Source organism: Molossus molossus, unplaced genomic scaffold (genome assembly GCF_014108415.1).
Source record: "Molossus molossus isolate mMolMol1 unplaced genomic scaffold, mMolMol1.p scaffold_m16_p_1, whole genome shotgun sequence".
In the NCBI taxonomy this organism is placed as follows: Eukaryota; Metazoa; Chordata; class Mammalia; order Chiroptera; family Molossidae; genus Molossus; species Molossus molossus.
In genome coordinates this window covers 130,670,897-130,692,922 of record NW_023425344.1, presented here as the reverse complement: position 1 = coordinate 130,692,922, position 22,026 = coordinate 130,670,897, and the positions used below count along the sequence as shown (strand labels likewise).

General features: G+C 34.2%; 1 protein-coding gene across 11 annotated transcripts in view; it reads left to right on the top strand.

Annotated features, from left to right (window-relative positions):
- The window catches only part of ZEB1 (zinc finger E-box binding homeobox 1), a 273,742-nt gene that overhangs the window by 217,536 nt on the left and 34,180 nt on the right, over window positions 1-22,026 (top strand). For 9 of the 11 annotated variants that reach the window (XM_036261954.1, XM_036262012.1, XM_036261978.1 and 6 more), the window contains one exon: window positions 18,553-18,615. In XM_036261954.1, coding sequence (XP_036117847.1) covers window positions 18,553-18,615 — 63 coding nt within the window. The remainder of the gene's footprint in view (window positions 1-18,552; window positions 18,616-22,026) is intronic. The other 2 variants (XM_036261960.1, XM_036262033.1) reach the window with 1 other exon arrangement.

Sequence of the window (22,026 nt, the reverse complement as noted above, 5' to 3'; positions counted from 1 at the left end):
TTGAGGTGAGGTTCACTTTTTTTTTTTTTTTTATGGATGTCCAATTGTTTCCACACTCATGAAAAGATTATCCTTTCTCTATTGAATTGACTTTGTATCTTTGTCAGAAATTGTCCGTATTTGTGGAGGTTATTTCTGGACTCTGTTCTGTTGATCTGTGTGTCTTATTGTGGTATTACCAATACCACATCTTGTTACTATAACTCAGTAGTAAGTGTTAAAATTAGGTAATGTTATTTCTCCCAATATTTTCTTTCAAAAAAGTTGTTTTGACTATTGTAGTTTCTTTGAATTTCCTTGTGAATTTTAGAATAATCTTATCTATATTAAAAAAAAAAATCCTGCTGGGATTTTTATTTAAATTTTGTTCAATCTATAGATCAATTAGGGGAGAACTAACGTCTTTATTATTTGGGAGTCATCCAATTAATGAATGTGGTATGTCCCTCTATTTATTTAGATCTTTTTTGATTATTTTTGTGCTTATGAGGAAAACTTCTTTTTTCCAGTTTTATTGAAACATATAACACTGTGTAAGTTTAATATCTACAATGTGATTTAATGTATGTTTATATGATTAAATTATTACAATAACATTAACACATTCATTACCTCATATAGGTACTGTTTTGTATGTGTGTGGTGAGAAAATTTAAAATCTACTCTCTTAGAATTTTCAACTACACAATATAGTATTGTTAACTACATTCACCATGCTGTGCATTAGATTCCTAGAACTTACTATCTTATAACTGGAAGGTTGTACCCTTTGATTGCCATTTTTCCACCCCCTGGCACCTGGCAACCAACAGTCTACTTTCTGTTTCTATGAGTTGAGTTTTTTAAGATTTTGCATATGAGGGGATGAAGGAGATGTTACTTTGTCTTTCTCTGTTATTCACCTAGCATAATGCCCTCAAAATTCATCCATGTTGTTGCAAATTGCAGAATTTGCTTCTTTTTGATAACTGAAAAATAATTCATTACACACACACACACACACACACACACTACATTTTCTTTATTCATTCATCATCAGTAGACACTTTGGTTGTTTCCATGTCATAGCCATTGTGAATAATACCGCAATGAAAGTGGGAATGCAGATATTCCAGATGTTCATTTTTTTTCCTTCAGATATATATGCAGAAATACGATTGCTAGATCATATGGCAGTTCTATTTTTTTAAATTTACTTTTAAATTACAGTTGATATACAATGTATTAATTTTAGGTGTACAATATAGTGATTAGACATTTATATTCATGCATCCATATTTATATAAATAATTAAATAAGTATATGGGGAGAGGGGAAGAACTAACTAAAGTGATGGTTTTATTTTTAATATTTTGAGGAACTTGCATACTGTTTTTTTTTTTTATTTAATTAATTTATTTATTTTTGATACAGATGTTTCTCCTTTTTCCCCCACTGATTCCCCCCTCCCCCACCCTCCCCGCCCTTTCCCCAGCATTGTTGTCCATGTCCATTGTTCATGCATACATGCATATAAGTTCTGTGGTTTATCCACCCCCCCCCCCAATCCTCTCTTCTGGGGATTGTCAGTCGTACCACACCTTTTTTATCCATTCATCTACTGATGGACATTTGGGCTATTTCTAGATCTTAGCTATTGTAAATGGTGCTGCTACAAACATGGGGGTATATATATTCTTTCTGATTGGTGTTTCAGGCTTCTTAGGGTATATTCCTAGAAGTGGGATCACTGGGTCAAATGGAAGTTCAATTTTTAATTTTTTGAGGTAACACCATAGTGTTTCCATAGTGACGGCACCAGTCTGCATTCCCACCAGCAGTGTACTAGAGTCCCATTTTCTCGAAACCCTCGCCAACACTTGTTTGATGATGTGTTGATGGTGCCCATTCTGACAGGTGTGAGGTAATACCTCATTGTTGTTTTAATTTGCATCTCTTTGACGATTAGTGATGTTGAGCATTTCTTCATATGTCTCTTAGCCATTTGTATGTCCTTTTTGGAGAGGTGTCTATATAGGTCCTCTGCTTATTTTTTAATTGGATTCTTTGTCTTCCTTTTGTTGAGTTGTATGAGCACTCTATATATAAGCACTCTCTATATATTGGAAATTAACCCCTTATCTGATATATCATTGGCAATTATGCTTTCCTGTACAGTGGGTTGCCTTTCCATTTTGATGATTCTATCTTTTGCTGTGCAGAAGCTTTTGAGTTTGATGTAGTCCCATGTGTTAATTTTCTCTTTTTTTTCTATTGCCTTAGGTGATGTATCAGTGAAAATTCTGCTGCATATGATGTCTGAAATTTTGTTGCCTACAGTTTCTTCTAGGATTTTTATGGATTCATGAGTCACATTTATGTATTTTATCCATTTGAGTTGATTCTTGTGTATGGTGTCAGTTGATGGTCTAGTTTCATTTTTTTTGCATGCAGCTGTCCAATTTTCCTAGAACCATTTATTAAAGAGGCTGTCTTTACTCCACTGTATGCTCCTGCCACCTTTGTCATATATTAATTGAGCATATTGCCTTGGGTACATTTCTGGGGTCTCTGTTCTGTTCCACTGGTCTATATGCCTGATCTTGTGCCAGTACCAGGCTGTTCTGATTACAGTGGCTTTGTAGAATAACCTGAAATCTGGTAATGTAATCCCTCTACTTTGTTCTTCTTTTTCAAGATTGCTGTGGCTATTCGAGGTCTTTTTTGGTTCCATATGAACTTTTGAAGTATTTGTTCTAGTTCTGTGAAGTATGTTGTTGGTATTTTGATGGAGATTGCATTGAATCTATAGATTACTTTGGGTAGTATGGACATTTTAATGCTGTTAATTCTTCCAATTCACGAACAAGGTATATGCTTCCACTTTTTTATATCTTCTATTTCTTTTTTCAATGACCTGTAGTTTTCTGTGGATAGGTCCTTATTTCTTTGGTTAAGTTTATTTCTAGGCATCTTAATTTTTTGCTGCAATGTTAAATTGGATTGTTTTCTTAGTTTCTCTTTCTGTGAGTTAATCATTGGTGTATAAGAATGCCATCGATTTCTTGACATTAATTTTGTATTCTGCTATTTTTCCAAATTCATTTTTTAAGTATAGTAAATTTTTGATGGAATCTTTGGGTATTTCTATGTATAGTATCATGTCATCTGCGAATAATGACAATTTCACTTCCTTCTCTCCAGTTTGGTTCTCTTTATTTATTTTTTTTTTCCCCTCTGTTATTGCTGTTTCTAAGACTTCCAGTACTATGTTAAATAAGAGTGAGAAAAGTGGGCATCCTTGTCTTGTTCCTGTACTTAAGGGAAATGCTTTTAGTTTTTGCCCATTGAGTATGATGTTGGATGTAGGTCTTTCATATATGGCCTTTATTATGTCGAGATATGATCCCTCTATTCCCACATTGCTGAGCATTTTTATCAGAAATGGATACTGGATTTTGTTGAATGTATTGATATGATCATGTGGTTTTCATTCTTCATTTTGTTTATGTGGTGTTTCACATTTATTGATTTGTGAATATAGTACCAGCCTTGCATCCCTGGGGTGAATCCCACTTGGTCATGGTGAATAATTTTTTTGATGTGTTGCTGGATCCAATTTGATAGTATTTTGTTCAGGATTTTGGTGTCTACGTTCATCAGGGATATTGGCCTGTAGTTCTCTTTCTTTGTAATGTCTGTTTCTGATTTTGGAAGTAGAATTATGCTAGCCTCATAAAACGAGATTGGAAATCTTCCTACTTCTTGAATTTTTCGAAGCCATCCGGGCCTGGGCTTTTGTTTGCTGGGAGCATCTTGATTACCTCTTCAATTCCTTCTGTTATTGGTCTGTTCAAGTTTTCTATCTCTTCCCGGTCCAGTTTTGGCTGGCTGTCTGTTTCTAGAAATTTGTCCATTTCGCTTAGATTGTCGAATTTGTTGCCATATAATTGTTCATAGTAATTGTTAACGATCTTCTGTATCTCTGTGGTATCAGTTGTTACTTCTCCTCTTTCATTTCTCATTAAAGGTATTTGGGTTCTATCTCTTTGTTTCTTGGTGAATCTAGCTAAGAGTCCATAAATCTTGTTTATCTTTTCAAAAAACCAGCTCTTTGTTTCATTGTTTCTTTGAATGTTTTTTGTTTGTTTGTTTGTTTGTTTGTTTTTTCGGTCTCTATGTCATGTATTTCTGCTCTGATCTTTACTATTTTCTTCCTTCTACTTGCTCTGGGGTTTTCTTTTTTCTTTTTTTGCTCTCTAGTTCTTTAAGTTGTGAAGTTAGATATATTAGAAATTTTTCTTGTTTCTTGAGGTAGGCCTGTAGAGCTATGAACTTGCCTCTCAGAACTGCTTTTGCTGTATCACGGAGATTTTGTGTTGTTGTGTGTTCATTTTCATTGGTTTCCAGGAAGTTTTTATTTTCTTCCTTGATCTCCATTGTAACCCATTTGTTGTTTCATAACATGCTATTTAGCCTCCATGTGTTCAAATGTCTTTGCATGTTCTTGTTGCAATTGATTTCTAGTTTCATGCCTTTGTGATCTGAGAAAATGCTTGATATGATTTCAATCTTCTTGAACTGGTAGAGACTTAGTATGTGTCCTAACATGTGGTGTATCTTTGAGAATGTCCCATGTGCACTTGAAAGAATGTGAATTCTGTAGTTTGGGGTATAATTCTCTGTAGATATCTATTAAATCCATTTGGTCTAGTGCTTCATTTAGAGTCTCTGTTTCCTTGTTTTCGTCTAGAGCATCTATCCAGTGATGTCAGCGGGGTGTTGAAGTCCCCTGCTATGATTGTATTGCTGTTGATTTCTCCATTGAAGTCCTCCAGAAGATTTTTAATATATTTTGGTGTTCCTATATTGGGGGCATATATGTTTACCAAGGTTATATCTTCCTGTTGGATAAATCCTTTCAATATTATGTAGTGGCCTTCTTTGTCTCTAGTTATGGCCTTCATTTTGAAATCTATTTTCTCAGACATGAGTATTGCTACCCCAGCATTTTTTTCCTTTTCGTTTGTTTGGAAGATTTTTTTTTCCATCCCTTCACTTCCAACCTATGTGAGTCTTTTGTTGTGAGGTGGGTCTCTTGTAAACAACATATAGATAAGTCATGGTTTCTTATCCAATCAGCTACTCTGTGCCTTTTTATCAGAGCATTCAGTCCATTCACATTTAAGGTGATTATTGATATGTATTTATTTATTGCCTTTTTTTTTTTTTTTTTTTTTAGTGTGGTTATATTTTTCTTCCTTTTTCTTCTACTAATTACAGCAGTCCTTTTAACATTTATTGCAGTGCTGGTATGGTGCTAATGTATTCCGTTAGCCTTTTTTTGTCTGGGAAGCTCTTTATTTGATCTATTTTGAATGCTAGCCTTGCTGGGTAGAGTAGTCTTGGATTCAGATCCTTGTTTTTCATTACCTTAATTACCTTATGCCATTCCCCTCTGGCCTGTAATGTTTCTGTTGTGAAGTCAGCTGCGACCCTTATGGGGTTTCCTTTGTAGGTAACCTGTTGCTTATCTGTTGCTACTTTTAGGATTCTCTCTTTGTCTTTAATCTTTGGCATTTTGATTAGTATGTGTCTTGGTGTGGGCTAGTTTGCGTTCTTCTTACTTGGGGCTCTCTGTGGTTCTTGAACGTGAACGCCTTCTTCCTTCACCAAATTAGGGAAGTTTTCTGTCACTATTTCTTTAAATACATTCTCTAACACTTGCTTATTTTCTTTTTCTTCAGGGACTCCTATGATACAAATGTTATTACATTTCCAGTTGCCCCACAATTCTCTTAAGCTGTCTTCCTGTTTTTTAATTGTTTTTTCCTCTTGGTTTTCTGATTGGTTAATTTTTTCTACCCTGTCTTCTAATTCACTTGTCTGATCCTCAGCTTCCTTCATTCTGCTATTTAGACCTTCCAATGTGTTCTTTATTTCTGATATGTCATTCTTCATTTCTCCTTGGTGGTTTTTAATTTCCAACTGGTTGATTTTCAACACTTTTATGTCTTTTCTTATGGTTCCTATGTCCTTACACATGCTGTTGAGTTTCCTCAAGACCATGGCTTTGAATTCTAGTTCTGTTAACTTGCTTAACTGTACCTCATTTATCTCATCTTCGGTAGAGGTCTCTTGTTCTTTCATTTGGCTTTTGTTTCTGTGTTTCACCATTTTGGCTATCACAGTAGGCTTTGGAGCCTGCCAAATTTTCCCTGTGTGTGTTGGTGTTCTGCTGTTTGTGGCTTCTTCTCCTGGGTTTGGATGAGGCAGGGAGGACCCATGTTAAACACCACTGTCAAGTCTCACTTTCCTGGTTATAGTTGCTAGACCAGGGATGGTATGGTTTTCCTCTAGCTTTTTTCCTGGAAGCTATCAATCCCAGGTTACTTGAAGAGCCTTGGCTTCTTAGTTGAATGAAAAACTCCCTCAGGTGCTCAACATAAGGGGATTTCCCAAACGTGGGGCCAATGCTGGTTGGTAATGGGCCTCAATTTGCATTTTAATGGCCACTGGGTGGGTTTGAATCTTGGAGGGAGGGACCACTGCCTGTTCTCAGAGCCCTGGGAAGGAGTAAGATGACCACCGTCTTTCATGGCCGCAACTTAGCAAAAGCTCTGAGCACCCTCCAAATCCCGAGTGTTCCCACACAGTTCCAGTCCTGTCTGCCCTCCCTCTGCCAGAGCCCAAGGTAAGTGGCTGTGGCTATTTTAGCATCTTTCCCAGCTCTGTGCTGTGGAGCCGCTTTGGAGTTTAACCGGAGGGCACTGCTCACAACTAAGGCCGCTGCTGACTGTGGGTTTCCAGCCTCCCCTCTCACATCTCCGCAAGCCTACCAGGATTGAGTCAGTGTCCCTGGTGATGTGGTCCTCCAAGCTGTTTTTCTGTTGCTTTTTCCCAACGATTTGTCTTTATTTTCGTTGTAATTCCAGTTTGGTCCTGGGAGATGGTCTTTGTAGCTTCCATTCACTCTGCTGCCATTTATGAATCTACCCCATACTGTTTTTTATAGTAGCAGTACCAATTTGCAATCCCACCAACAGAGCACAGGGTTCCCTTTTCTCCGCATTTTCACCAGCATTTGTAAGCTCTTGTTTTTTTAATAATGATCATTGTTACAGGTGTGAGGTGATATATCTCAGTGTGGTTTTGACTTGCATTTTCCTAATGATAAATAATATTAAAAACTTTTTTATGTACATGTTGCCCATTTGTATATATTTTTTGGAAAAAAGTCTATTGACAATTTTTAAATTGGTTATTTGTTTTGTTTTTATGTTTGTTTTTGTTTTGTTTTGTTTTGTTTTGCTTTCAAGTTGTTCCTTATATCTTTTGAATATTAACCCCTTTTCAGATACATGGTTTTCAGACATTTTCTTTCAACCCATAGGCTGCATTTTTATTTTGTTGATTTTTTTTTTTTTTTTTTTTTTGCTGTGAAGAAGCTTTTTACTTTATAGTTCCACTTGTTTATTTTTATCTTGTTGCCTGTGCTTTTGATGCCATATCAAAAATAATAAAAACCAATGCCAACACCAGTGTCAAGGAACTTTTCCCCATGTTTTCTTCTAGGATTTTTATGGTTTCATATTATATTGAAACCTACAATCCATTTCAAGTTAATTTTTGTGAGTTGTGTGAGATAGAGTTCATTTTTATTCTTTTATATGTGAATATCCAGTTTTCCCAACACCATTTATTTCCCCCCATTGAATGTTGATGGCTCCTTTATCAAATATTAGTTGACCAATATATGCAGGAGTTTATTTCTGGGCTCTCTATTCTTTTCCATTAGTCTGTGTGTCTGTTTTTATGCCAATATCATACTGTTTTGATTACCATAGCCTTGTGGTATAGTTTGAAATCAGGAAGTGTGATACCTCCTGCATTGTTCTTATTTCTCAAGATTGCTCTGGCTTTTCGGGGTCTGTTTGTGATGCCATATAAATTTAGGATTTTTTTCCTATTTCTTTTAAAAAAATACCATTGGAATTTTGATAGGGAGTGCATTGAATCTATAGGTAGTATGGACATTTTAACACTATGAAATTTTCAAAAACTCATGAACACAGGATATCTTATATTTGTGTCTTCTTCAGTTTCTTTCATCAATGTCTTATAGTTTTTAATGTAAAAATCTTTCACCTCCTTGTTAAATTTACTCCTTTGTATTTCATAGTTTTTGATGCTATTTTAAATGAGACTGTTTCATTTCTCCTTCAGGTAGTTCATTAGTGTGTAAAAATGCAACTGATTTTTTGGGTGTTGATGTTTTTTCATCCTGCTATAGATCTTTGTTCAGTGTTTTGTATTTTCAAAATACAGATTGCGAATGTTTTGTGAGTTTTACATCTGTGTATTCATTTTTGGAAGAGGAAAACTGTTGCAAATGTTTTGTTTTTAACTTAGTTTCCATTTATCATTGCTGTTATATGGTAAGCAACATGATTGATTTTTGTGTATTGACCTTAGATCCTGTGGACTTGGTAGTTCTAGGAACTTTTGTAGATTTGCTTGGGAATTCTATGTAGACAGTCTTCTCAAATAGGGACAGTTTGATTTCTTCCTTTCTAACCTGTATATTTTTATTGACTTATTACAAGTTGTCAGGAGTGGTGCAAGTGGAAGTTTTCCTTTTGCCCAATTTTAGAAGGTAAGTATTCAGTCTTTGACCTTTAAGAATAATGTTAGCTATAAGTTTGTAGTTTCTATTCCTAGTTTGCTGAGAGTTTTCATCCTGAACAGATGTTGAAGTTTTTTTTTTTTTTTCTTTCAAATTTAAATGCTTTTTCTCCTCACTTCATATGATTGGGTGGTTTTGCTTCTTTAACCTGTTAATACAGTGAAGTGCATCATTAATGGATTTTCAAATATTGAACCACCCTTGGGTTCCCTGGAAAGCCCCACTTAGTCATTTTTTCCCCCATATATTGCTAAAATTGACTTGGTAATATTTTGTTGAAGATTTTTGTGTTAATGTTCATGAGTGTTATCAGTATATAATTTTCTCTTTTTGTACTGTTGTTTTATGGTTTTGGTATCAGGGTAATCTTCACCCTATAAAATGAATTAGAAAGTATTCTTTTATCTTTTATTTTCTTAAAAACACTGTTTAAATTTAGTGCTATTTCTTCTTTAAATGTCTAGACCTGTAGTTTTGTTTTGTTTGGTTAGGGTTTAAGGGAGGGTTTTAAGCTACAAATTCAGTTTGTAAAATAATTATAGGAATATTTAGGTTAGCCATTTTATCTTGGATAAGTTTTAGTAGTTTTTAGTTTTTGAGGAATTGGTCCATTTTGAAGTTTTCAAATTTATGTGTGTAAAGACATGAACCTTACTAACTTGTTGTTAGGAAAATAACTAACAGTTAAATAGCACTTATATGCCTGGTATAGTACTAAGGGTATACTATATTGATTAATTTAATCCTCATAACCTACCCTATGAGGTACTGTTATTAATCCTCCTGATTTATATTTTGTAAACTGATTACATACTGACTCACAGGTTGCATAGTGGACATATAAAAATTTTAAGTGTAAGTAGTTACAAACTGTGTCATTTCTGATGTATTGAAAACACTGACTTTTTATTTATTCATTTTTTTTCATTTTTATTAAATTTATTGTGGTGCCATTGACTAATAAGATTACATAAGTTTTGTGTGTTTATTTCTATGATAACATGATCTATATATAGAGTGGTAGTAATGGATAAAGAGTATCAAACATCTGGTGATAGAAGATGCGTTGACTTTGGGTGGTGGGCAAACACTGACATTTTTAATATCATTCTCAAATGTGAAATCCATAGTAGTTTAATATGTACTGTCAGTCACTTTTTAAAATATGAATAAACTCTTCTTTAAGAGTCAGAAATGTATATTATAATGTTTATTATTTGAACTCATAGTAGCCCCTTATTATTTTTTAATACCTGATATTCCCTTTTCATTTCTAATATTAGTAATTTGTGGCATTCCTCTTTTTTTGTTAATCTTACTACATTTGTCAATTTCATTGATCTTTTCAAAGAATCAGCTTATTGCCCTGGCCGGTTTGGCTCAGCGGTTAAAGCGTCGGCCTGCGGTCCTGAGAGACCCGGGTTTGGTTCCCGCTAAGGGCATGTACCTCGGTTGCAGTTTGTCCCCGGCCCTGGTCGGTCGTGCGGGTGGCAGCCACTCGATGTGTTCCTTTCGCATCGATGTTTCTCTCTCTCTCTCTGTTCCTCTCTCTCCCTCCCACTGTACCTGAACAAAAAATGGAAAAATGTCCTCGGGTGAGGATAAAAAAAAAAAAAAAAAAAAAAGAATCAGCTTATTGTTTCTTTATTTTTTCTCTTTTATTTATTTTTTATTGTTTTCTGCTCTTTATTACTTCCTTCTGTTTGCATTGGGTTTATTTTACTTTCTTTATGTTTTAACACAGAAGCTTAGAATTTTGATTTGAGACTTTGTTTTATACCATAAACATTTAATACTGTAAATTAGCCTTTAAGCAGTGTTTTTGGTACATCCCACATATTTTGATATGTTGTTTTTTTTAAATCCTCACCCGAGGGTATTTTTCCATTTGTTTTCAGATAGAGTGGGAGGGAGGAGGGGGAGGGAAAGAAAGAGAGAGAGAGAGAGGGAGAGAGAGAGAGAGACACCGATGTGAGAGAGACACATGGTTTGGTTGCCTCCTGCACAACCCGACCAGGGCTGGGGACCAAACCACAACCAAGGTACATGCCCTTGACCGGAATGGAACCTGTAACTCTTGGGTCTGTGGGCCCATGCTCTAACAGCTGAGCCAAACTGGCCAGAGTGATGTTGTTTTTCATTTTCCTCTTTGATCCAAAGATTCTTTAGAAGTGTCTTAATTTCCATAGTAGAGATTTTCTTATCTTTATGTTCTTGATATCTGCTTTAAATTCATTATGGTGAGAGAATATACTTTATATGACTGTATTTACTTTAAAATTTTTAAGTTTTGTTGTATGATCCTAGACGTGATCTGTCTTCATGAATGTACTATGTGCCTTTGAAAAGAATGTGTATTCTGCAATTGTTGGGTAGACTGTTCTGTATTTGTCAATTGGATATAGTACTTGTTAGTGTTACCTTGTTCGTATCTTTGCTGACTTTGCTTGTTTTCTCAATTAACATGAGAGGAGTAATAAAGTCTCCAATTATAATCATGGATTTGCCTCTACACTCTGTTCTGTCAGTCTTGTATTTTGAAGCTCTGTTACTGGATGCATACACACTTAAGATTATATCTTCTTGATGAATTGGCCTTTATCATTATGTAATGTTTCTCTGTATCTCTGATTATTTTCTTAGTGCCAAAGTCTACTTTAATATTAGTGTTTCATTGGTATATACTTTTACATCCTTTCACTTTTAACCTACCCATATTATTAGATATGAAATAACATTTTTGTAGAGAGCTGTTGATGAAGCTTGTTTTTTTAAATCTATTCAGGAAATTTCTGTCCCTTAATTGGCTTTTTTAGACTATTTACATTTAATGTAACTTTTGATGTTTGCATTTACCATTGTATAGTGTTTGTTTTGTTTGTTCCCTCTGCTTTTCATTCTTCTGTTTCTCCTTTCCTGCCCTATTTTGGGTCATTTGAGTATGTTTTAGTATTCCGTTTTTTTTACTATCTTTGTATGGATTTTTTAGTAGTTGCTTTATTGATTAGAATGTACATGTGTACTTACATTTTCAGTCTACATAGAACTAACATTTTACCACTCCAGGTGAAATATAGAAACCTTACCCCCCATATGAGTCCATTACCCTTACTTCTTTATGTTGTACTTTTCACATTGACTACGTAATTTTTCTTCTCTTTCATTTATGACATTTCAGGTTTCCCTCTGATACCATTTTTCTTCTTTCTGATGATCTTCCTTTAGTAGTTATTTTAGATCAAGTCTACTGGCAGTGAACTCTGTTAGTTTTCCTTCATCTGAGAATGTCTTTATTTCATCTTTGTTTTTAAAGTGTAGTGTATTTTTACTGCATATAGACTTTTGTGTTGATAGCTGTTTATCTTTTAACAATAAAAATGATTTGCTTCTTTATGGAATCTTTGATTTCTAATGATAAATATGCTGTCTTTTCTTTTTATTCTAAGTACTATTTTATTTCTGCCTTTATTTTTTATTTTTATTTTTTAAAGTTTTGTGATATGTTGAATATATATATATATATATATATATCCTCTTCTGAGGATATGTTTTTATTAATTTTAGAGAGAGAGGAAGGGAGAAAAAGAGAGAGAAACATCGATGTGTAAGAGAAACATGGATTAGTTGCCTCCCATAAGCACTTCAACTGGGGAATCAAACCCACAACCTAGGTATGTGCCCTGACCAGGAATGAGACACACAACATTTTGGTGTATGGGATGACATTCCAACCAACTCAGCCCTCAGCCAGGGCTATGTTTTGTTTGTTGGTTTGTTTGTTTAACTATTACTTATATCTCCATTCCCCCCTTTGCTCACCTCCATCCAGCCCTCTCCCCCTCTTCCCTCTGGCCAACACTACACTGTTGTCTGTGTCTGCTGTCTTTTAAATCATTGTTCTTTTATAGTTAGATATCATTTTCTCTGGCTCTTTTCAGGACTTTTTTGCTTTAGTTTTCAAAGTTTGATTGATAATTTGGGCCTAGATATTAGAGGCTTTATAATGTCTGAGATTCAATTATCTTCTTGAATCTATTGATTTGCATCTTTTATTAAACTGGGGGAATTTTTAAGCATTTGGTTTTTGTATAGTATCCCTACAGCAGGGACTGTAGGGTAGGAATAGCAAAGAACAGGGTCAAAAAAGACCCAAAATCAGAGAGATAAACTGATCTTTAAAGAACTAGATGAGAAGAAGAAATTCAGATGGAAAGAGTAATGGATCTTAAATGGAGGAAACAACTTGAGGAAAGGCAGGTACAAATAAATATGTATGGCATGTGTGGATGTGTATTTTAGAGGAAGAGATGAAAGCAGGAAAGGAAAATCCGATTCAGTTAGCCACTTACTATGCATTATTAGAGATTGCTGTAAAATATTCCCACAAACATGGTGAGAAATGGTTAGAAAGAATTGGTATGAATTTCAGAAATGCAAGTTTTAGAGTTTAGTACATGTGCTATACTAAATAATCAGTCTTGTATTTTGGGCTGTTCTATCCTGCCATTGAATGTAAGTCTTCTGGATTTTTTTTTTTTTTTCAATTTTTTTTCTTTATTGATTTGAGAGAGAGAGAGAGAGAGAGAGAGAGAGAGAAACATCGATGAGAGAGAACATTGATTGGCCGCCTTCTGCATGCCCCCCACTTGGGGATTTGGCCCACAACCTGGGCATGTGCTTTGACCAGGAATCGAACTGGTGACCTTTTGGTGCATGGGTCGACACTCAACCACTGAGCCACACCAGCCAGTCCGGATTTTTAATTAAAATGAATTGCGTTTGCCATCTTTTTTTTTTTTTTTTTTACTTACTAGGAATTTAATCTTAATACAAAATGAACAAACACTACCTCTGTTTATCTAAATTTGTTATATTTTCCCTTGACTTCTTAAATTAAACTTTTAATTTTGAGATCATTATAGATTCAAAAATAATTTACAAGTAGTGTTTGATTCACATATAATACAGATTCCTTATGTACCTTTTACTTGGTTTACCCCAGTGGTAACTAATCTTGCAAAACTATAGTGCAATATCACAACCAGAATATTGACAATGATATAGGCAAGATACAGAACAACTGCATCACCACAGGGTTCCCTAGTTGCCTTTTATACAACCATCCTTTCCTCTACCCCGTCCCTAACCCCTACCAGTAATCTGTTCTTCATTTTTATAGTTATGTCATTTCAAGAATATCATACAAATGGAATAATACAGTATGTAACATTTTTGGAATAACTTTTTTTTTTCCACTTCCCACAATTTCTTGGAGATTCATCTAAGTGGTATGCATGAGTAGTTTGTTACTTTTTATTGCTGAGTAGTATTTCATGACTTACTTTTCATCTGTATTTTGCTATTATTTGAAAAACTGTCTTGCTTGAGTTTTTCTCATCTATATATTTGCTTTGGAATTTAGACTAAAAGCAAAACCATAGGAGTATCCTGGTTTTCCTTTAAATTGCATGTAAGTTGGTCGTTCATAATGTATTGACATTATTATGACTTATAGGAGACAAAATCTTATGTACAAATATGCTCCACTACTTTTCTCCTCTTACATTTCTTAAACTAGAAAATCAATCCACATGAGGGAGAATGCTGCCTGAAAAATATTTAGAATAGCCCCTGTTCCAGGATATCTTCATGCTAGTCTGAGCAGGAAAGAGCCTGCTCCTGGATAGCACTTGGCATGAGAGAAGCATTTTCACATTACAGGCGAGCATTAGGATTTTTCTGTTTTTCTTTAGTCAACATGGTTTTAGTGTTGAACCAAAATTCTAGCCCCAAAAATGAGAGAAAGAATGGAGACTTTCATTCTTTTGTGGTAAATAAGCCTGGGTCCAGATTCTGAACTATGTTAAATGCTCATCCAAGGAGGAGCCTTGATCTTATTCAAAGCAGAAATGAAGAAATGAAAAAGTGAATAAATAATTGTATTGCAGACAGTGTTTAAAGCTGTAGTATAACTGTAAGTAAAATATTGGTGATCTCCAAAATATCATTCTAACTCTTAATATCTGTTATCTTTCACCTTAACAAGAAGTAACTATGACAGTCTTAAATTCTATTTAAGAAAAAGTAGAGGGTAGATATATAATAATAATATATTACTATCACATAATTACCTAATTATTATACTAATTATTTTAGTTTGAGTAGATGCTTTGGAGAAAGGTAAAAGGATGTTAGAGATTTTCAGACACTTAGCAAACACTGATGCTTATCTAACAGTATTGGAAACACTTCACCAGGGATTTTTTAAGTTTTCATTTTGCATATGGCAATTATAAAATAAGAATTCTTCAGCATAAGCTGATATCATTATTATATACTTTATATAGTGATTAGTGATTTTTATGCTGATCTAAAGCGGTTTTCTCATGTTTTAACTATTTTTTCACACACTGATCATCTTTAAGTATATTATAAAAGTTAATGCATGCCCTGGCTGGGTAGCTAAGTTGGTTATAACATCGTCCGATATTCCAAGGTTGTGGGTTTGATCCCCTCCCAAATCAGGGTACAAGAATCAACCAATGAATGCATAAATAAGTGGAACAACAAATAGATGTGTCTCTCTCTCTCTCTCTCTCTCTCTCACTCCCCCCCTCTCCCCTCCCTCCCTCCTTTCCTCCCTACTTCTTTATTCCTCTCTCCCTCTTTCCCTTCCCTCCCTTCCCCTCTAAAAATCAGTAAAAAAAATTGTTAAAATGTCCATATTACCCAAGGCAATATATAGATTCAACGCAATCCCCATCAAAATACCAAGGGCATTCTTCACAGAATTAGAACAATTACTTCAAAAGTTCATATGGAACCAAAAAAGGCCTCGAATAGCCACAGCAATCTTGAAAAGGAAGAACAAAGTTGGAGGGATCACATTACCAGATTTCAGGTTGTACTACAAAGCCACCATAATCAAAACAGCCTGGTACTGGCACAAGAACAGGCCTATAGACCAGTGGAACAGAACAGAGAACCCAGAAATGGACCCAAGGCAATATGCTCAATTAATATTTGACAAAGGTGACAGGAGCATACAGTGGAGTAAGGACAGCCTCTTTAATAAATGGTGCAGGGAAAATTGGACAGCTACTTGCAGAAAAATGAAACTAGACCATCAACTTACACCATACACAAGAATAAACTCAAAATGGATAAAAGACTTAAATGTAACTCATGAATCCATACAAATCCTAGAAGAGACTGTAGGCAACAAAATTTCAGACATCATACGCAGCATAATTTTTACTGACACATCACCTAAGGCAATAGAATCAAAGGAGAAAATGAACACATTGGAATACATCAAACTCAAAAGCTTCTGCACAGCGAAAGGTACAATCATCAAAACGGAAAGGCTACCCACTGTATGGGAGAGCATAATTGCCAATGATATATCAGATAAGGGGTTAATTTCCAATACATATAGAGTGCTCATACAACTCCACAAAAGGAAGACAAAGAATCCAATTAAAAAATGGGTGCCCTGGCCAGTTTGGCTCAGCGGTTAGAGCGTCGGCCTGCGGTCCAGAGAGACCCGGGTTCGGTTCCCGCTAAGGGCACGTACTTCGGTTGCAGTTTGTCCCCGGCCCTGGTTGGTCATGCGGGTGGCAGCCACTCGATGTGTCCCTTCACGTCGATGTTTCTCTCTCTCTCTTCCTTCCTCTCTCTCCCTCCCACTCTATCTGTACAAAAAATGGAAAAATATCCTCGGGTGAGGATAAAAAAAAAAAAAAAAAAATGGGCAGAGAAACTAAATAGACACCTCTCCAAAAAGGACATACAAATGGCTAAGAAACATATGAAGAAATGCTCATCATCATTAATCATCAGAGAGATGCAAATTAAAACAACAATGAGGTATCACCTCACACCTGTCAGAATGGCCGCCATCAACAAATCATCAAACAACAAGTGTTGGCGAGGGTGTGGAGAAAAGGGGACTCTAGTGCACTGCTGGTGGGAATGCAGACTGGTGCAGCCACTATGGAAAACAATATGGTGTTACCTCAAAAAATTAAAAATTGAATTTCCATTTAACCCAGTGATCCCACTTCTAGGAATATACCCTAAGAAGCCTAAAACACCAATTCGAAAGAATATATGTACCCCATGTTTGTAGCAGCACTATTTACAATTGCTAAGATATGGAAACAGCCCAAGTGTCCATAGTAGACGAATGGATCAAAAAGCTGTGGTACATATACACAATGGAGTACTATGCAGCTGTAAGAAAGAAAGATCTCTCATCCTTTGAGATGACATGGAGGGACCTTCAAAGTATCATCCTAAGTGAAACAAGCCAAACAGAGAAAGACAAGTTTCATATGATCTCACTTATTTGTGGAATATAATGAACATAACAGTCTGAGGAATGGGGTAGTCCCAGAGACGCGGAAGTGGGGTACAGACTGACAATCCCCTAAAGAGGGGGGGGGTGGGGGAGAGATAAACCACAGAACTTATATGCATGTATGCATGAACAGTGGACATGGACAACAAACTGGGGACAGGGCGGGCAGGGACGGGGAGGGGGGAATCAGTGGGGGGAAAAGGGAGAAACATCTGTGACAAAAATCAATTAATAAAAATAAATAAAAAATAAAAAATATATATATAAAATAAAATAAATAAAATTGTTTTAAAAAGTTATGAGTAGAGAAAATCTTCTGAGCAAATCCACATGATAATCCAAGGCACTTAAAGAAATACATTCTTTAATGTGAGCAAAGATTTTACTTCATTAGTGTTTTGTTTCTCAATTCAATTATCAGACTTAGGGGAAATCTAAATCAGGGTTTTTGACTGACATATTCAGTGGGATGTGATTGGGGTGCAGGTGACTACATGATGTTTTATTATGACTTCATAAGTATTCTGATAATATGTATATAGTCTGCTACTTGTTTTCAAAAAAGCAGTTTTTAACTCCTTTTTGTCTTTCTTATCTACACGTGTTCTTAATAAAATATTATAATAAACAAAATATACCTGAATATATAGAACATACTTTTTGCAGGCCAAAATAAGTTGCATATTGACTCTCTGATCTTATTCTGTGTAGAGACTAGAATCAGCCTACTTGGTTTGCATAGATAGCACTAACCAAGTAAACATATAAGTGGCAAAGGAGGATAATAGACACCTAGAAATGTTTATCAGTACCACTGGTATTTTTACTACTATTTATCAGTAGTTAGAATAATGAATACAGTGGAGGAAAAAGTATAATGCCTTAATGTTTACTCTGGACACAAAGAAATTTGGTCCACTCTTCTTTCTAGTGGTCTGGTACTCCAGATGGACAAGCAAGGATGTAGTGGAGGTTTTAGAGCCATTCAGACCTGCCTTCAAATTCCACTCCTACCACCTAAAGCTGTGTGTCCTTGAGCATGTTATTTAACCTTCTTAAGCCTCAAGTTTTGCTTTGTTTCTTAACTTATAAAATAGGTAGTTATGGAAGTTGAAGGAAATAAATTTATAGAGTATCTAGCACAGTGCATAGAACATAGAAATTGGTGCTTTGGGGAAGAAATGAAAAAGTAATTCTACTACCTGTAAGTAGAGTGCCTCTTCTAAAAAAAAATACTAACATCCCACTATGCTTACAATTATAATATATTTATAATTTCAGAATTATATATAAATCTTGACTAATTTTGCTTTTTAAAATTTTTGACTTTGGTAAAACTATGTTTAATTTCTCTGAAGCTTAATTTTTTTCTCAAAGCATTAGTTTTCAAGGACAAATTACTATATTTATAAAAGAAAAAAAATCCAAATTTAAATGTATTCTAAAAGTTTTCTTTTCATAGTTCTAGGAGTTAAAGTGTTTGTGACATGTTGATCTATTTTAATCCTTTGCTCTTTGATTTTAGCAGGGAAGGAAGGACAAGAAATCCTGGGGCCTGAAGCTCAGGCAGATGAAGCAGGATGTACAGGTACTCTCTTGCTGGTTCTTTTCATACTATAGACTTTGAACAAGATCTTTTGTGGCACTTGTTTTTGCATTTGTGAGTCCCGAATTTAGTATTTTTTTCCTCTTTTATCTTGCCCTCCTTAAATGTTTAAGTATTTAGGCATATTGGGTACTATATAAAAAGTTAGAAGTGTGTATTCTTTAAATACAATTGTGAACTTACAGATTCATATACAGATTTTCATCTTATATGGATGGCAGATGATCTACAGATAATAAAAAAAAAATAAGTGTTTGAGCGGTGATTTAAACTTCTATCAGATTTTTTACCAAGGTTATAGAAATGCATAACTATCTTGAGTTACATTATTAGTTACTAGGGTCTGCAAGACAGAAAGCAGAATAGGAAAAAATAAGCAGGTATGGGTTATTTATAAACCAGATGATAATCATTAATATTGATAAGCTGAATGAACATGTGCCAGCAAACAAGAGAATCAAAAATTTTTCTTGTGATTTCTGTGAATGAAAAAGGTCAAAATGAAGTTAAATTATATACTTCTATGTGACTAAAAGTACATACTCCCTGAGTCTTAAGGCTATTCCTCTATAATGAATTCAAATCAGATTTAAGAAGCAAAAGAGCAATTGCAAAATTTAAATCCAGATCTGATATGTATGATAATACTGGGTACTTAAATTGTATCACGTAAGTCAGCTGGAACTCTTAGAATATAAACTTTAAATATGAATTTCAAATCATTAAATTATTTCCTCAAAATACTATACTTAAAATAGTATAAATGTATTTTGTATTTTGAACCATAAATTAGATATTTCTGTCATCTGGTTTATTTAAAATTTTGTTTTTTCTTCTCTTCCTTGGTTTGACATTTATAGTTTTTTTTCTTTACAGTGCATTTTAGGACTATTCCATATATCCTTATAAATTACCCTTAATTATGTAAGATGAGGATGTTTCATAGTAATTTGTCAAAATCAGTGTCATCTATAATATAAACATTAGCACTCCTATATTTGTCAGTCAGTTCTATAAAACATAGAGTGAATCTTTATGCTGTTATTAAAAGTGTATTTCAGATTAATTAATAATGGAATATGTGATAATTTATGGTGCCTGTAGCCTAAGATTTAATATTCTGCCTTTAACTTGGTTGTGTTTAACTTGCATAAATAATGTGTTCAGGCATGCATGTTATCAAATATTTGTCATGCTAACTTACACATTATATAAAATATTTAATCTGGATGTTTATTATTAGTAAAATAACAAATTGTGTTAATGAACACAAACACACAAAAACTACTGTTTATTACTTTTTTACTTAATGTTAAATTTTGATGACTTATACTACTAGAGTTATAGAAGATTGTTTGCCCTTTTAGGCAAAATACTATTAAAAAAAAAAAACATCGATAGTTCCAGGTTTACGGTATTTTACCTCATAGTTTGCTCTTCACTACGAAAATGAATGAATTCTTTCAGTGTGAAGTACTGAGTAGTACATAATTTTCCCCCCCAAAAAATCACATTTGGAAGGTAGAGTGTACGTTTTATTAACCACAGTTGCCACTGAAAGGTGAGGTCTTCCCCACCCACAAGAAGATAATCCCTGCTACATTTTTTTCCCTACAACATGGGGAATTAGGAGTAAGCAAACATTTACTAAAGCTCTCATATGTACAGTTTTAAGGAAAGAAGAATGGAATTAGACATTTGAAGCTTTTGAGCAGCTCTACATTAAAAATGTGTTGCCTTTGCTTTTGTTACTTCCTTGATTTCTAGAGGTTTTATCATTTGTTCAGAACTTTGTCAGATCCTTTCTGTAGCTGACTTCCTCTTGCAAATTATGAAGCTAAGAGAGCTATAGTTTCAGCTTAGTATTCAGAGAGTAAAAAAGGGGGAGTGGGGGTAGAAGGTAAAGTGGAAGATTTGACTTTGGGTAGTAAACACACAATGTAATATACAGATGATGTATCATAGAATTATACACTTGAAATTTAAATAATTTTATTAACCAATGTCTCCCTAATAAATTTAATTTTAAAAGAAGAAAAAAAACTTTACGTTGAAATATCTTTTATTCCTTAAAAATGTTAATATAGTTAATAGTTTTTATATAGTTAATAGCTGTGTTTATATAGTTAATAGTTTCACAAATTGAGGTTAAAGATATGACACCTGAGAATGTTTTATTCTGATGGTAATAAACAAACTATCAATAGATAAATAAAACTTTTTATTCTTTAAGTTAAATGTTTGTCTCTATTATTGCTCTAATGTATTATTATAACCCTATAATTCTACACTTTGACAAATGATTCTAGAATTTGTCCTAAAATTCTATACTTTGTCCATCAGCTCTGAGCTTTATTATTTCCAAAACAGATTATTATTATATGTTTCTGTGTATTTGCTTCTCTCTCTAGTATTCAAATACATAAGTGTATCAGTCTTAAGACTAGGGATGTTGCTTTATAATTGGCCTATTCACAATGTGCACTTTCCAACACTGTAAATTTTATGTGTAAAACTGCAGAATTTCTGGTCTGTGCTTGAAATTGGCTTGGTAAATGCGGGTTCATGGAGACAGTGTGGTTTAGTTGGAAAGAGCCCAGAATTTGAACTGACACCTAAGACCCAATTGCCTGTTCTAATAGTAATACATTTTTTTACTCTGTGATTTTGGAGAAATTATCTAACTTTTCTGAGCTTAACTATTTTCTCTGAGAAAAGTTTTAATTGAGAAATTATAATGTTCACCTTACAGGGCTATTTTGAGGAAAATATGTAAAAATTACATTATATATGCCTAGTAACAATTACATTACATATACCTGGTATAATAGCACATGTTATATGAATTAATTTAATTCTCACAACAACCATAAGAAGTACTGTTATTATTCTCCAAGTTTTATATTATATGAACTGTTATATCATGTTTACTGTCTCACTAATTATACCATAATGTTTACTCCTTGAACTCATATTTCCATTCTGCACAACCCATAGAACTTGATAGTAACACAGTTTATATTTCCTATTTGAAAATATTTTTAATTAACTGTCATTTCTTTACAAGAAAACATACACACACACACACACACACACACACATTGAAATTTAAGTTTTCCTTTAATTTAGGAACCAGAAGGCTAATGAGATTTTTTAAAAATTATAGTTTGGGGGGTTGGGGAGAAAAGAGATAAACCACAGAACTTGCATGTATGCATGACCAATGAACATAGAATACAAAGCTGAGGATGGGGTTTGGAGGGGAAGGGGAGGAGGGTGTCAGAAACATCTGTAACGAAAACAAATTAATAAATAAAAATAAAAATTTATAGTTTATTATATAAATATCAGTACATGTACTACACAGTTGATAACAACATATATTACAAATTT